We start from the raw sequence: 17,085 nt of genomic DNA on the forward strand, positions 1-17,085 counted from the left end.
AAAGAATGAAACTTTTTTTTTTTTTTTTTTGGAGATGTAGTCTCACCCAGGCGGAGTGCAGTGGTACGATCTTGGCTCACTGCAACCTCCACCTCCCGGGTTCAAGCGATTCTCCTGCCTCAGTCTCCCAAGTAGCTGGGACTACAGGCGTGTATCATCACACCCGACTAAATTTGTATTTTTAATAGAGATGGGGATTCACTATGTTGGCCAGGCTGGTCTCGAACTCCTGACCTCAGGCAATCCGCCCGCCTCGGCCTCCCAAAGTGCTGGGATTACAGGTGTGAGCCACTGTGCTCGGCCAAGAATCAAACATTTATCCAGCTTTACTAGATGAACTGTACTTCAAAGTTACTAATAACTAATAGGAGAAGTTTCCTTTCATAGAAGTACCTCACCTAATAAATGAAGGGACGAATAGAATTGGAATATCATTATTTGCAACTCTAAATGAATTAATGGATCTAGGCAATGATCATCAATGACTGCTCACATCATGAAGATACAATCTAACATGTGCCTCCATACGATAGTATATACCACATACCACCTGCAAAGTATTCTTGCTCCCCCTCCCCAAGCAAAAAAAAAAAAAAAAGAAAAATCAACCCTGTATCTGATCAAGCTGCTGCTGCTTCTTTTTTTTTTCTGAGGCGGAGTCTCGCTCTGTCGCCCAGGCTGGAGTGCAGTGGCACGATCTCGGCTCACAGCAACCTCTGCCTACCGGGTTCAAGCGATTCTCCTGTCTCAGCCTCCCGAGTAGCTGGGATTACAGGCGCCCGCCACCATGCCCGGCTAATTTTTTTCTATTTTTAGTGGAGACGGGGGTTTCACCATGTTGGCCAGGCTAGTCTCAAACTCCTAACCTCAGTTGATCCACCTGCCTCGGCCTCCCAAAGTGCTGCAATTACAGACATGAGCCACCTGCCCACCTCCTACTTTTTTTCTTTTTAAGACAAAGTCTTGCTCTGTCACCCAGTCTGGAGTGCAGTGGTGCAATCATAGCTCACTGCAGACTCAAACTACTGGGGTCAAGTGATCTTCTCATCTCAGCCTCCCAAGTAGCTGGGACTACAGGCGCATACCACCACTCCTGGCTATTTTTTTTTTCATAGAGACAGCGCTGCTGTACCTAAAAATATGCTTCTATCTGTATTTAAAGTTGAATTATGAACTTTAGACAGTTTCAGTTGCCTTAATTCTGTTCTATTCAGATATATTTTTAGAATTCTCCTTTTTTTTTTTTTTTTTTTTTTTGAGACGGAGTCTCGCTCTGTCGCCCAGGCTGGAGTGCAGTGGCTCGATCTCGGCTCACTGCAAGCTCCGCCTCCCGGGCTCACGCCATTCTCCTGCCTCAGCCTCCCGAGTAGCTGGGACTACAGGTGCCCGCCACCATGCCATGCTAATTTTTTTGTATTTTTTTAGTAGAGACGGGGTTTCACTGTGTTAGCCAGGATGGTCTTGATCTCCTGACTTCGCGATCCGCCGGCCTTGGCCTCCTAAAGTGCTGGGATTACAGGCGTGAGCCACCGCGCCCAGCCTAGATATATTTTTAGAATTTTTTTTTTAAATTGAAATATAGATACAGAAAAGCATATCTGTTATAAACGTTAAGTCTTAAGAACTTATTTACCAGGAACCCCAATTCCCTCTCATGCTCATTCGCCATTACCAATCCCTCTCTCAGTATCTCAATTTCTATCACCATGGGTTGTACCTGTTTGCAGTCTTCAGTATCTGACTTCTTTCATGTAAATTATTAAATAATAATAATTATTATTATTTTTGAGACAGAGTCTCGCTCTTGTCGCCCAGGCTGGAGTGCAGTGGTGTGATCTCGGCTCACTGCAACCTCCGCCTCCTGGGTTCAAGCAATTCTCCTGACTCAGCCTCCCAACTAGCTGGGATTACAGGAATGTGCCACCATGCCCAGCTAATTTTTGTTACTTTTAGTAGAGACAGACAGAGTTTCACTATGTTGGCCAGGTTGGTCTCAAAATCCTGACCTCAGGTGACCCACCTGCCTCTGCCTCCCAAAATGCTAGGATTACATGTGGGAGCTGCTGCACCCAGCCTTTTCGTGTAAATCATGTGTATGGGATTCATTCATATTGTTGTGAAGGCAGGTTCATTCACTGGAACAGAATTACTGTTTAGTTTCCATCTTCTGAATATACTACAACTTATTTACCCTTTCTACTATTTAGAGACATTTCAGTGGCTTCTAGTTTAGGGCTATTATGAATAATGTTGCTGTGAACATTCTTGTACAATGTTTGTGATACGTGTGAATACACATTTCTTTTGGATATAAACTTAGGAGTGGAATTGCTGGGTCACAGGGTATGAGCAAGCTCAGCTCTCATAAATCTTCCTAAAGATATGTTCTCCTGAATGTTACCAGTTGACACCCAGCTGCGTGAGAGGATCGGCAACTGCTCTGCATCCTTGCCGACGCTGGATGGTCTATCCAGTATGCCATTATGCTTTTCATTTGCAGTTCTCTAATAACTAATGAGATTTAACATCCTTTTTGGTATCTTTTGACTCAAAAATAAATAAATAAATAAAATGCCTGTGAATTGGGGAGTCTGCAATCTGCATTTTGGGGAATAGATGGTTTAAAAATTAAATGTTTAAAAATAACCTTATCATTTGCCATAATTTGTAGAAATAACAACGGAGCAAGAGAAATAACAACAAGGATATAATAACAATAATAACAAGGAGAAATAACAACAAGCTATCTTCTCAGAAGCTCAATGTGACTCAATATTTTTTTTTTTTCTTTTGAGACTGAGTCTTGCTCTGTCGCCCAGGCTGGAGTGCAGTGGCACGATCCTGGCTCACTGCACACTCTGTCTCCCGGGTTCACGCCATTCTCCTGCCTCAGCCTCTGGGGTAGCTGGGACTATAGGCGCGCACCACCATGTCCGGCTATTTTTTTGTATTTTTAGTAGAGACGGAGGGGAGGTTTCACCGTGTTAGCCAGGATGGTCTCGATCTCCTGACCTCGTGATCCGCCTGCCTTGGCCTCCCAAAGTGCTGGGATTACAGGTGTGAGCCACCACGCCCAGCTTAAATGTGACTCAATATTAAATTAGTTTGCATTTTAGGCTGGGTGCAATGGCTCATGCCTGTAATCCCAGCACTGTGGGAGGCCGAGGAAGGTGGATCACTTGAGCCCAGGAGTTCAAGACCAACCTGGGCAACCTAGGGAGACTCTGTCTCTATAAAATAATACAAAAATTAGCCAGGCATGGTGGCACATGCCTGTAGGCGCAGCTACTAGGGAGGCTGACAGGGGAGGATCACACGAGCCTGGGAGGTCGAAGCTGCAGTGAGCCGTGAGCGCGCCAATACATTCCAGCCTTGGCAACAGTGAGACCCAGTCTCAAAATAAAAAAAAAAAAAAATTAAGCTTGGTGGAATTATTTATATCCGACGCTCAAGGTCATCGCCAAGGTCTGAGTTTTCACAAAAAAAAAACTTGCAACTTCCGGCATAAATGGGTTAATGGTCAGAGGAGGAATCTCCAGGCAGAGGATTAGAGAGCTGTAGCTCAACATGACTGGAGTATCAAATACAGGGGCAGGTGGGAAGAAATGGTGGGAAATGACAACACAATATATTTTACTGAGCATTAGTACATACCAGGCACTAAGTTAAGTACACTTAATCCTCAAAACAACCCTATGTGGTAGATACTATTATTATTCCCCATTTTACAGATGAGGAAACTGAAGTTTAGCGAAGTTAAGTAGCCTGTTCTATGTAAAGCCAGACAGGGACCAGCTCACAAAAGGCCTTTTCCACATCTATGCAAGAAGGTTTTGGTGTTATCCACAGTACCTCAGTTAAACAAAACACCAGTGTAAAGTATGCCACAAGGAAGTTTATGCAGAGTACAGATAACTGAAAGAGATCAATGCAGTTAAGTCCAGAGGAAGGGAGAGATGTCCAGGTTCTATGGGCTGAATGCTTATGGGAGCTCTATGTAAGTAAGTTGGAACTGGGCTGGGTTGCAGTGGAGGACGTCAGAGGGAAGGATCAGAACGGGGTATGAGCAAAGGCTGTACAAAGTCAGCTCTGACTTCGGCACCATGGGAAGGCTGTGGAGACAGTACAGTCAGGACAACTGGGACTGATTAGGATGGAAAGTCAGGACAGATCTGGGAGGCCCAAGGAGCCAAACGAGGAGCTGTACTTCCTCCCACTTGTGGTAGGTGGCCACTCAGGAGTGGGTGAGCAGGATGCTGACCGCAGGATGAATCCAAGTCACTCGCAGATGAGAAACTGCTAGGATGGTCCATAAGCAAGATGTGAGGCCAACATGAGCAGGTTCTGGCCAGGCCAGGAACAACATAGGGCCGTGGCGGGCAGAGTGTCAGAGTGACATTAGGTGCTCAGGCTGTGAAATCAGACTCATCTGGGTTCTAACCTGACTTTTTGGAGCCTCCAGTAGACGTACTTCACTCGATTGCTGTCAAGTGGAAATAAAATGAGACTATAATGTATGTGAAGTATTCAAACAACAACAAATATTATATCCAGTGCTTCAAATCTACTAAATCTACTGGATCCTGCGCACAATGTTGCTCTTTAATGCAAGTCCTACACCGTTCCTTTCAACATTCAACCAACACTGGGAACGCCACCCACCGACCTACGAGTCAGACGCTGGCGACTCCTCCTCCATAAAGCGGTCTTTGACTAGCCCCAGCCTGAGCCATTTCCTTTTCTCAACTCCTGGCCACTCCTGCCCCTACCACTCAGCACTTACTCATATGCAAATCTGCTGCAGATCGGCATCAATAGCTCCACGTGTTTTTCTTTCCTATAAAACTCATCATTGTGAGTAACAGAAAACAATGTCTGATTTGTTTATCATCACAATGGAGACCACACTTAAGAAGAAAAGTAACTAAGAAGAGGGTCCTAAGCTTTGGTTTTGCTCAAGAGCTCAGCCCCTGGCCATCTTGTAGCATAATGCACAGCCTGGTACAGTACTGGTTTTCAAACTATTTTTATTCAAACTTCTTTTTATTTTGAGACCCAGTCTCACTCTGTCACCCAGGCTGGTGGGCAATGGCATGACCTCGGCTCACTGTAACCTCCGCCCACTGTAACCTCCGCCTTGCAGGTTCAAGTGATTCTCCTGCCTCAGTCTCCCCAGTAGCTGGGATTACAGGTGTGCACCACCACGCCCAGCTAACTTTTGTATTTTTAGTAGAGATGGGGTTTCATCATGTTGGCCAGGCTGGTCTCAAACTCCTGACTTCAGGTGATCACCACCTTGGCCTCCCAAAGTGCTGGGATCACAGGCATCAGCCACCACGGCCAGCCCAAACCATTTCTTAACAGCAGGACACTTTCAACAAATAAATCAACACATAACAATGATAAAAGCAGATGAGCTCTTTAAAATGAGAGGGAGGTCTCAAGTACCAGCCTGATGTCTGCCCCACCCTGGGGCACCTACCTGGCATCCCTCAGCTATGTGGACAAGACTGAAAACCTAAGGAGAAGGGAGCTGGGCACTGTCAGGATACCCAGCTCCAACACGCACAAAGTTGCCTAATTAGTTTGACACCTCTCCTCCATCTGCTCTCCAAAAAGCCCTCTAGTTCTTACTCCCTAGACAGCCACGTCCCAGGCTTAAAGGTAATGTCTTCAATGCAGGGGATCCTTTTTAAGCCCAGAGTTCCTGAGCAGTGCTCACACCAAGAGTGAACAACTCACTAGGGCTACACTTTCCCCTTTTTCTCCTAACAAACGTCAAACTTCCTTCAAGCAAACCAAAACAAAGCTAAAATAATGCTTTCGGCAATTAGCGGAGAGCTGGAACAAAGAGGTAAGTGGCTTGTTAGAATTCTGCAGAGAACAGTTTGTAGAACATGCTTCCTTACATTCATCATTAGCTGAAATTATGGAACAAAATTCTATCAACATTAGGACCTGTCTTTTTGTTGCTAAAAGAAATCCAGACAACAGGAATGGGCTGAGTGTGGGCACTTGAATCACCAGTGAATTAGAATTTTTCAGCATTCAGCACCAACAGAAACGAGTCAGTAGGCCTGAGATAAGTGAAAACAGAAGTTGCCATAGTAACTTGCACATTTACCCTAAAATGGCGGGAGTGGGGGTGGGGAAATAGGTCAATGTTTCTGCTTAACTAGCTCTATTCCTTGTCTAAAGCAGCATCCTCCTCCTTCCTCACCCCCAACAGGAGCAAGAGGGGGAAAGTCAGATGGGGTTTTCAAAAAACGAGGGTGGGGAGAGAGGTCTAGGAAGAGGGAAGAGAACCAAGAGGATGGCTAAATAAAAACCTCGTGAGTACCCTGGGACGACCCCCTGGGGAAAGCAGTTGCCGATCAAGGGCAGCAGTGCTAAGAAACTGTTGCTGGGTTACTACAAATCAGGAATTGCCGTTTTTTCCTGTAGCGGCTGAAGTGCGTCTAACGGAACACTTGGGAGTGCATTATTAGCAGCTTGGGGCCGGGGTAGTGGTGGGGAGGGAGGTAGACTCTGGCAGGGGGGAATCTGGGGCCCTCAGCATTCTCTGATGGTTGAGATGGGAGTGCATTATTAGCGGCTTGGGGCTGGGGTAGTGGTGGGGAGGGAGGAAGACTCTGGTAGGGGGGGAATCTGGGGCCCTCAGCATTCTCTGATGGTTGAGAACTATGAACGGGGCTGAAGGATGCCCCAAAACAGAGGAGAGGAGGGGAGGGAAGCTTAGGGGGTTCCTCTGCAAAATAAGCTGGTTTTGTTAACACAGAAGCAGTGCCCTTTCCTACGTGGACCTGACAAGGCTACTCATGCAGGAGGGCCCGGAGGACTCGGTCTCGGAGCTGGTGTGGAGTGCCAGGGTGCTTATCTGCTCTTCCACCTGCAGCGCCGACACATGTGGGAGGCGGGTGAAGCAGAAAGCACTTGAAAACAGGTGCAGTTCCGCTTTGCCGCAGCTGTTAGTGTCTCCACGGGGATAACTCAGAGCATTACTAATGATTTTAACCATGTGGTGTGAGGGCCCTGATATTCTAGAAAACGACAGAAAGGATAATTCTTCGGGGTGGTGAGGGGTGTCAAAAAAGGAGAAGCATCTTTTTAACCAGAGACTATTTCAAACACAAAACAAACCTCTAGATAACTTACTGCACTGTCCAGGAGTCTACCCTTCATGGAAGGGCCATTCAAATGGCACTGGGGAGTGTACTTGAACCCAGCAGCACTTCTAGCTGCAGAGTAGAAGGACAGGCTCAACCTCGGATTTAAGCTCCTGTTTTCAGAAACATGGTAGTATCTGCAAATTGTTCCCTTGTGCTACATGTCTCTACTCCTCTACCCTACAAGAGCAGGAAAAGAGACTCAGACACACAGCAACATGTAAGATGATGTTAGAGACCAAGAGCAGCCAAGAGCTTGGAAGAACAGCACCCAGAACAAGCCCACTGTAGGCGCTGAGGGAGCAAAGCAGCAGGTGTCAGGTCCCCGCACATACTAAGAAAGGAAGAGCACCTGCTGGGCAGTGTGTGCAGACACTTCAGCTGGGAATCTCCAGGCAACAAGAAGCCAACCACATCTGGGAGGGAACTGTGAGAAGCAACAGATGCTATTCTGTCACTGCCTCTCAGCACTGCCCGGAAAATCATTCAGTCTGGCCAGCTCAGAGGTGGTTTTCCTTTACCTATAGCAGCACTGAGGACAAAGAGACATCTGTGAACAAACCTTTTTTTTTTTTTTTTTTTTGAGACAGGCTCTCACTCTGTTGCCCCAGGCTGAAGTGCAGAAAGTGCAGTGACACGATCAGGGCTCACTGCAGCCTCTACCTGCCAGGCTCAAGTGATCCTCCCACCTCAGCCTCCCCAGCAGCTGGGACTACAGGCACGCACCATCAAAATACAAAAATTTTTGTATTTTTTGTAAAGACGGGGTTTCACCATGTTGCCTAGGCTGGTTTCGAACTCCTGAGATCAAGTGATCCGCCCGCCTCGGCCTCCCAAAGTGTTGAGATCACAGGTGTGAGCCACCAGGCCTGGACACAAATCATTTCTTTAAACTTTTTATTCCAGAAAATGTTCTAGCATACACAAAATAGAAAGGAATAATGATCTATCACCCAGCTTCAAAAATGGTTAAGATTCTAGTGCTCATCTGAAAGCCAAGACAGAACCCTTCATTAAAATGATCCCCAAGTGTTGCACATCAAAAGCCTGCAATCCAAAAAGTCAACTTCTACGTTCTCCAGGAGCCCCAAGAGGCAGCTATTCTAGGAAAGCAGCAGTGGTAAGGAAAAGAAAGAGACCTCATTTTCAATTCTTGAGCAATGTCCACCAGCGTAATTATATCTGCAAAATGTTTCTACAGGTTATGTTACCTGAATTTTGTTTTTTAAAAAAATTTTTATTTATTTCATTTTTAATATTTTTGAGACAGAGTCTTGCTCTGTGGCCCAGGCTGGAGTGCAGTGGCACAATCTCAGCTCACTGCAACCTCTGTCTCCTGGGTTCAAGCAATTCTCGTGCCTCAGCCTCCCGAGTAGCTGGGATTACAGGAGTGCCACCACGCCCAGCTAATTTTTGCATTTTTAGCAGAGACACAGTTTCACCATGTTGACCAGGCAGGTCTCAAACTCCTGGCCTCAAGTTATCCGCCCAGCTCGGCTTCCCAAAGTGCTGGGATTACAGGCATAAGCCACCATGCCCGGCCAAATTTTTAATTCCTAAAAGATACATTTCTGTCGGCTGAGCAAAAATCACTGTGTTGTACAGACTCACAGAGGAAGGCTCCACGGTCTCCAGGACCAGCCTTCTAGGACTGTGTCTTGGTTACAACCCCTTTCCATTCTGACATAAGCATTTGGGACAAACTTCAGTTAAACAGGACACTACCAATTCAGTTCACTTATGACGGACCGAAACCCACCATGTGCTGGCAGGTGGTGAAGCGGAGCAAGGTCTGTACTTACTGGTACTGTGACATCATCATAAAAACTCCAAGCTAAGGCCCATCTCATTGTCCGACCTTGACAGAATTCAGTGTACGTTACTTTGGGAACCTGAAACCAACAAAGACAGCATCTCATCAAACTGCAATCATTCTACCAATATGTTTCTGGCTGCTGCGTCATGCCATATTATGTTGATCCTTCTTTTTAATCAGTTAACAAACAATATTATCAAACAACAGTTATAGATAGCTGCCTAATAATGAATGAATAAATCATCTCTCAACAAAGTTATATTTTTTCCTCCCATAAAACATAAGAGAATTTACAGATATGACTTGAAGGTTCAAATATATGAAACACTGAAAACACAGCTCTTTAGAGAATTATTTGTAATATGACTCAAGTGAGTTTTTTTGTTTTTTGTTTTTTTGAGACAGAGTCTTGCTCTGTCGCCCGGGCTGGAGTGCAGTGTGCGGTCTTGGCTCACTGCAACCTCCACCTCCCAGATTCAAGCAATTCTCCTGCCTCAGCCTCCCGAGTGGCTGGGATTACAGGCGCACGCCACCACGCCCAGCTAATTTTTGTATTTTTAGTAGAGATGGGGTTTCACCATCGCTGGTCTCAAACTCATGACCTCAGGCGATCCGCCCACCTTGGCCTCCCAAAGTGCTGAGATTACAGGTGTGAGCCACCACACCCAGCCTCAAGTGATTTTTTGTTTTCTTTTTTAGAAAGAAAGTCAACCAAAGTCTGGGCTAGACACAGGCAGGTAATCTGTTTTATCAATCAGATTTTAGGAAAGGTAAAGGAACTAGTTTGTAGCTCTCACAATTTACCTAAGAAATGGTATTGTGAGGAAAAGAGGAGGAATAGGACGTCAGAGAGAAACCAGAGACCAGAAACTCTGCTCCTCCCACTGACTTGCATCTGACCCTTTTGCTGAGAAGTCATCTGACTCACACCAAAAACCAGAAACTGGGAGGAAAGTGGAAGTGGCGGTGGGAGTATTTATTTTATTTAAAAGAAAATTTTTTTGGGAGACAGGGTCTCGCTCTGTCGTCCAGACTGTAGTGCAGTGGCGTGATCTTAGCTTGCTGCAACTTCAACTTTCCGGGCTCAGTGGATCCTCCCACCTCAGCCTCCTGGGTAGTGGGGACTACAGGCACGCACCGTCACGCTTGGCTAACTTTTTGTATTTTTTTGTTGAGATGACATTTCTCTGTGTTGCCCAGGCTGGTCTTGAATTCCTGGGTTCAAGCAATCTGCCCGCCTCAGCCTCCCAAAGTGCTGTGATTACAGACACGAGCCACTTTGCCCGGCCTGGGAGTACTTACTTGCAACCTGCCTTCTGAAACAGGAGCACGGGGCTCTGCTCTTGTGGAATGTCATCCTAGTGGGAAGCACAGGGGACCGAGACTGTGTGCTGGTGCTGTTCCCCCAGAGCTAACTGCATGGCCCACAACAAGCCCTTAAACCTATGTAGCTTGAGTTTCTGGATCTATAAAGGAGTGAGTTGAACTTGTCTTGGAGGCATGGTAAAAAATAAAAATTAAAAAAATATTAAAAATAAAAAGGAGTTCGATGTGAGGTCAGTGGTAGATACCAGGTTTTTTGATTTCTGGCTTCTCTCTGACATTCTACTCACCCTGTTTTTCTCCACCTTTCTCTATAATTGTCAAAAAAGGCCTTGTTTTAATAATCTATAAAAAATATATTTTAGCTCTAAAAATATAGAACTTAGAAAACAAAACAAAAAACACATTTAGAGTTTTAGAGTATAAAGAAAATTCTATACTCAAAACTACCATCAGAGTACACACAGGTCAGGTGCATGGGTCACGCCTGTAATCCCAGCACTTTGGGAGGCCTAGGTGGAAGGATCACTTGAGGCCAGTAGTTTGAGACCAGCCTGGGCAATACAGCAAGACCCTATCTTTATAAAAAATAAGGATTACTTGAGTACAGGAGTTTGAACTAGTCTGGGCAACACAGAGAGACCTTGTTTCTACTAAAAATTTAAAAATTAGCTGGGCATGGTGGTGTGTGCCAACAGTCCCAGCTACTTGGGAGGCTGAAGTAGGAGGATTGCTTAAGCCTAGAAGTTTGAGGTTGCAGCAAACTATGATTGTGCAACCACACTACAGTCTGGTTGACAGAGCAAGACACCATCTTTTTTTTTTTGAGACGGAGTCTCGCTGTGTCACCAGGCTGGAGTGCAGTGGCACGATCTCAGCTCACTGCAACCTCTGCCTCCCAGGTTCAAGAGATTCTCCTGCCTCAGCCTCCCCAGTAGCTGGGACTACAGGTGCGTGCCACCATGCCCGGCTAATTTTTGCATTTTTAGTAGAGATGAGGTTTCACCATGTTGCCCAGGATGGTCTCGATCTCTTGACCTCATGATCCGCCCACATCAGCCTGCCAAAGTGCTGGGATTACAGGCGTGAGCCACTGTGCCCAGCCCGACCCCATTTCTCAAAAAAAAAAAAAAAAAAAGTAGATATATGGAAAAAACCTCAAGATGGACTAAAGACTTGAATATAAGACCTGAAAGTACAAAAAATACTAGAAGACTTGGTCCCAAAGGAAAAGAAATCATTAGGTGGGGTGCAATGGTGCACACCTGTAATCCCAGCAGTTTGGGAGGCTGAGGTGAGAGGACTGCTTGAGCCCAGGAGTCTGAGACCAGCCTGGGCAACATGGCAAGACCCCATCACTACTAAAGAAAAACAAAATTAGCTAGGCATGGTGCCATCTGCCTATAGTCCCAGCTACTCAGGAGGCTGAGGTAGGAGGATGGGTTGAGCCCAGGAGTTCAAGATTACAGTGAGTCATGATCCCACCACTGTGGAAGAAGAAGAAGAAGAAAGAAGAAAGAAGAAAGAAGAAGAAGAAGAAGAAGCGGAAGAGGAAGAGGAAGAGGGAGAAGGAGAAGGGGAAGGGGAAGAGGAAGAGGAGGAGGAAGAGGAGGAAGAGGAGGAAGAGGAGGAAGAAGAGGAAGAAGAGGAAGAGGAGGAAGAAGAGGAAGAGGAGGAAGAAGAGGAAGAAGAGGAAGAAGAAAAAAGAAAGAAAAGATATCTGGACTTGAATAAACTTAAGTATCCATCAACAAAGGATTGGATTTTAAAAATGCAGCATACATACACAATGGAATACTATTCAGCCATAAAAAAGAATGAAATTGTGTCTTCAGCAACATGGACAGAACTGGAGGCCATTATCTTAAGTGAAACAACTGAGACAAATACCACGTGTTCTTACTTCTAAGTAGGAGTTAAATAATGTGTACACATGGAAGCAAAGTATGGAATGATGGGCAAAGGGAGACTTGTGGCTGGGGAGTGGGAGACCGGGTGACGGGAGGTTGCTTGGTGGGTAGGACATGCACAACGACATGAACTGTTCCAGTGACAGTTACACTGAAGGCCCTGACTTCACCACAATGCAATATATCTATGTAGCAAAACTGTACTTGTGCCCCATGGATACAAAGAAAAGTAGCTACACGAGAACAGTAATGAGGAAGCCTCACCCCTTGTATGCGAAGCTCCTCCTTCAGAGGCGCCAGGCTGCATTTCTTTCCCAGCATGCAGCTATACCATCTAGGAAAAAAAAATCAGACAAGTAAATACAGTTTATGTGGTTAAAATTTTAAACTAAGCATTATTCAAGTGAATAAGATGAGAACAGTAACAAACAAATACTGAGTAAGGTCACAAGTGAAAAATATCAGGAATTACATACAATGTATTTCGACAAAGACCAAATCTAATGATGGAAAACAAGCCCAAGGCAACTTAAAAAATAAATAAATAAATAAATGTACTTAGCCTCTCCAATGCTTCAGGGCTATGTATTAAATATTTGGAAAAAGAGTAATGAAGTCTCATCTGTCATGCTTACAACAAAGGCCGTTTATCTCTAGGACAGAAATTAGAAAATAAAAAACAACAAAAACATAATACTAAGAGAACTTAAAATTAGATCCAGCATGAACCTGTATTGTGAGATGTCCTCATCTGCAAGTAATTTAAGGATAGATAATGCATTTGAGTTTCAACAGATCATGAAATCAATTTGCTCTAGAGTAAAAACAAATCCAGAAGAAGGAATGTGGGGAAGTTGGACTGAAATGATTGAAAGGTAAAGGGATAGAATATATTGCTTCTGATTATTCTAAAAAGTTTGTAAAGGACCTCTGCTTCAGCCCATGAAAGATTAGTTACTATGGGAATTGCCCTTCCACTATAAACAACCAGGAAACTGGACAAAACATATAAAATAGCTGTTTTTCAGACATTGGATAACTGGCAGTGCAGACCTACAGTCCCAGAAACAAATGAGGTGAGCCTGCATTTGCTAGAGCTTTCCTAGAAGGAAATTCCCAGACTGCAGTACAGGGAAAAGAAATTCAAACACAGTCCAACGTCTTGCTGAGTTGATGAGACACAGATCAAAGTTCAGAGATGCTGACGGAGTTACGATTTGTAAAGCAAATTAACAAGAGCAAGTGAAACCCAAGTAAGAAGAAGAAAGGAAGAAAAAAAAAAGATTAGAGCAGAAACTGAGGAAAGAGAAAACAGGAAAACAATGGAGAAGAATAATGAAACCAAGAGCTGGTTCTATGAAAACAAATTTTCTTGAAGTCAAGAAAAAAAGAAGACGGAACTCTCAGTATCAGAACCGAAAGAGGGGACGTCCCACAGACCCTATAGGTATTAAGAGGGGACGTCCCACAGGTCCTACAGGTATTAAAGGTTGTGAAGAGGTATAGAACAACTTTTTGCCAATAAATGTCACAACTTAGATGAAACAAATTGCTTCAAAAACACAAACTACCCAAGATTACTCAGGAAGAAATAGATAACTTGAATAGTTCTTTTTTTTTTTTGAGATAGTCTTGTTCTGTTGCCCAGGCTGGAGTGCAGTGGTACCATCTGGGCTCACCGCCACCTCCGCCTTCCGGGTTGAGGTAATTCTCCCGCCTCAACCTCGCAAGTAGCTGGGATTATATGTGTGTGCCACCACGCCCAACTAATTTTTTTGTTTTTGAGACAGAGTACCACTCTGTCGCCCAGGCTGGAGTGCAGTGGTGTGATCTCCACTCACTGCAACCTCCACTTCCGGGCTCAAGCGATTTTCCCACCTCAGCCTCCTGAGTAGTTGGGATTACAAGTGTGCGCCACCACACCTGGCTAATTTTCTTTTGTATTTTTAGTAGAGACAGGGTTTCACCATGTTGGCCAGGCTAGTCTCAAACTCCCGCCTCGGCCTCTCTAAGTGCTGGAATTACAAGCATGAGCCACCATGCGTGACAGAGAAATAGATAACTTGAATAGTTCTCTATCAATTAAAGAAACTGAATTTGTATTAAAAACTTTCCAGACCCAAGTCACTTCACTAGTGAATTCTACTAAACATTTAAGGAAGAAATAATATTAATTATATGCAAACTCTTCCAAAAAATATTAAAGAGGGAACACTTCCCCAACTCATCTTATAAGGCCAGTATTACATCAACAAATCATATCATTTCTTTTTCTTTTTTTTTTTTTTTTTTTTTTTTGAGACAGAGTCTCACTCTGTCACCCAGGCTGGAGTGCAGTAGCACCATCTCGGCTCGCTGCAAGCTCCACCTCCTGGGTTCAGGCCATTATCCTGCCTCAGCCTCCCGAGTAGCTGGGACTACAGGCGCCCACCACCACGCCCGGCTATTTTTTTTTTTTTTTTTAGTAGAAACGGGGTTTCACCATGTTAGCCAGGATGGTCTCGATCTCCTGACCTCGTGATCCGTCCCCCTCGGCCTCCCAAAGTGCTGGGATTACAGGGGTGAGCCACCGCACCTGGCCTTATTTCTTATAATGATAAGAAAGGTATAGACCAGGTATCCTTCATGAACATAAGATATAAAAATCCTTAACAAGGGAGGGTGGGCTGGGAAAAGGGAAGATGTTGGTGGGAGGGCACAAAGTTTCAGACAGCAGGAATAAGTTTCAGTTTTTAGCATAGCATGGTGACTATAGTTAATAATGACATATTACATATTTCAAAATTGCTAAAAGATTAGACTTAAAATGTTCTCACCACACAAAAAATTGGGTGAGGAATATGTTAGTTAGTTTGATTGAATCATTTAACAATAAATACATACAACCATGAGTCACATAAGGACATCTCAGTCAGTAACAGATGGCACTTACAACAGGGGGTCCCATAAGATTAAAATGGAGTTGAGGCCGGGCATGGTGGCTCACACTTTGGGAGGCTAAGGCGGCAGATCACTTGAGGCCAAGAGTTCGAGACTAGCTTGGCCAACATGGTGAAACCCTGTCTCTGCTAAAAATACAAAAATTAGCCAGATGTGGTGGTGGGCATCTGTAATCCCAGCTACTCAGGAGGCTGACGCAGGAAAATAGCTTGAACCCCAGAGGTAGAGGTTGCAGTGAGCAGAGATCACACCACTGCACTCCAGCCTGGGCTACAGAGTGAGACTCTGTCTCAAAATAAAATAAAGTAAAATAAAATAAAATAAAATGAAGTTGAAAAATTCCTATTGCCTAGTGATATCGTAGCTGTTGCAACATCATAGCACAATTTTAAAAAGTAAAGTGTAGCTTAAGTGTACGGTGTTTATAAAGTCTACAATACTATACAGTGATGTTCTAGGCCTTCATATTCGCTCGCCACTCTCTCACTGACTCACACAGAGCAGCTTCTAGTCCTGCAAGCTCCACTCATGGTAAGTGCCCTACACAGGTGGACCATTTTTTTTTTTTTTTTTTGAGATGGAGTTTCGCTCTGTCGCCCAGGCTGCAGTGCAGTGGCGTGATCTTGTCTCACTGCAAACTCTGCCTCCTGGGTTCAAGCAATTCCCCTGCCTCAGCCTCCCGAGTAGCTGGGACTACAGGCACCCCCTCCACCACTCCCAGCTAATTTTTGTATTTTTAGTAGTGACGGGGTTTCACCATGTTGGCCAGGCTGGTCTTGAACTCCTGACCTCAGGTGTTCCACCCACTTAGGCCTCTCAAAGTGCTGGAATTAGAGGTGCATGCCACCACGCTAGGCTAATTTTTTGTATTTTTAGTAGAGACAGGGTTTCACCATGTTAGCCACAATGGTCTCCATCTCCTAACCTCGTGATCCACCCACCTTGGCCTCCCAAAGTGCTGGGATTACAGGTGTGAGCCGCCGTGCTCAGCCCATTTTTGTCTTTAATTTTTACTGTCCCTTTTCTATGTTTGATATGTTTACATACACAAAACTTACCATTGTGCTAAAACTGCCCATGGTATTCAATACCATGCTGTACATGCTGTACAGGTTTGTAGCCTAGGAAACACAGGCTATTATTACATTATAGGCCTAGGTGTGTAGTAGGCTATATCATCTATAGCATTCACACAATAACAAAAAAATCACCTAATGATGCATTTCTCAGATTTCCCCCCTCATTAAGCAACACATGACTGTATATTAAAACATCGCCTTGTACCCCCCCAAAAATACAACTATTATTTGTCAACTAAAAATAAAATGCATATAAAGGTCAGGGATTTATATGCGTGGTGGCTCACGCCTGTAATCCCAGCACTTTGGGAGGCTGAGGTGGGTGGATCACTTGAGGTCAGGAGTTTGAGACCAGCCTGGCCAATATGGCAAAACCCTGCCTCTACTGAAAATACAAAAATTAGACAGGTGTGGTGGCACACACCTGTAATCCTAGCTACTCAGGAGGCTGAGACAGGAGAATTGCTTGAACCCGAGAGGCAGAGGTCACAGTGAGCTGAGATGGTGCCACTCCACTCCAGCCTGGGCAACAGAGTAAGACTCTATCTTAAAAAAAAAAAAAAAAATTAATTAATTTAAAAAATAATAAAATAAAAGATATATAAAAAAGGTTTTAGAATCCTTAATAAAATACTAGTAAATTTAATCCAGCAATATATAAAAAGAATAATACATTATAACCAAGGGGCATTTACTACAAGAAGGCAAGGCTGGTTCAATATTCAAAAATCAATATCTATAAGTCACTGTATTAATGGACTAAAAAGGACAAACCACATTATCACCTCAATAGACATAGAAAAAGCATTTGGAAAAAGTCAATGCTTTTTCATGACAAAACTCATCATTCA

The 17,085-nt window shown here is 44.4% G+C and overlaps 1 protein-coding gene across 2 annotated transcripts in view; it reads right to left on the reverse strand.

Moving 5' to 3' along the window:
* Positions 1–17,085, reverse strand: part of METTL16 (methyltransferase 16, RNA N6-adenosine) — a 94,995-nt gene that overhangs the window by 12,720 nt on the left and 65,190 nt on the right. For both annotated transcript variants that reach the window (XR_010152752.1, XM_054669916.2), the window contains exons 8-9: positions 12,480–12,549; positions 8,969–9,058 (exon numbers count right to left, since the gene is read on the reverse strand). Coding sequence is in view for 1 of the 2 variants with exons in the window: in XM_054669916.2 (XP_054525891.1) it covers positions 8,969–9,058; positions 12,480–12,549 (160 nt within the window). In the remaining variant the exon portion in view is untranslated. The remainder of the gene's footprint in view (positions 1–8,968; positions 9,059–12,479; positions 12,550–17,085) is intronic.

The sequence above is a fragment of the Pan troglodytes genome, chromosome 19, assembly GCF_028858775.2.
Source record: "Pan troglodytes isolate AG18354 chromosome 19, NHGRI_mPanTro3-v2.0_pri, whole genome shotgun sequence".
Classification (NCBI taxonomy): Eukaryota; Metazoa; Chordata; class Mammalia; order Primates; family Hominidae; genus Pan; species Pan troglodytes.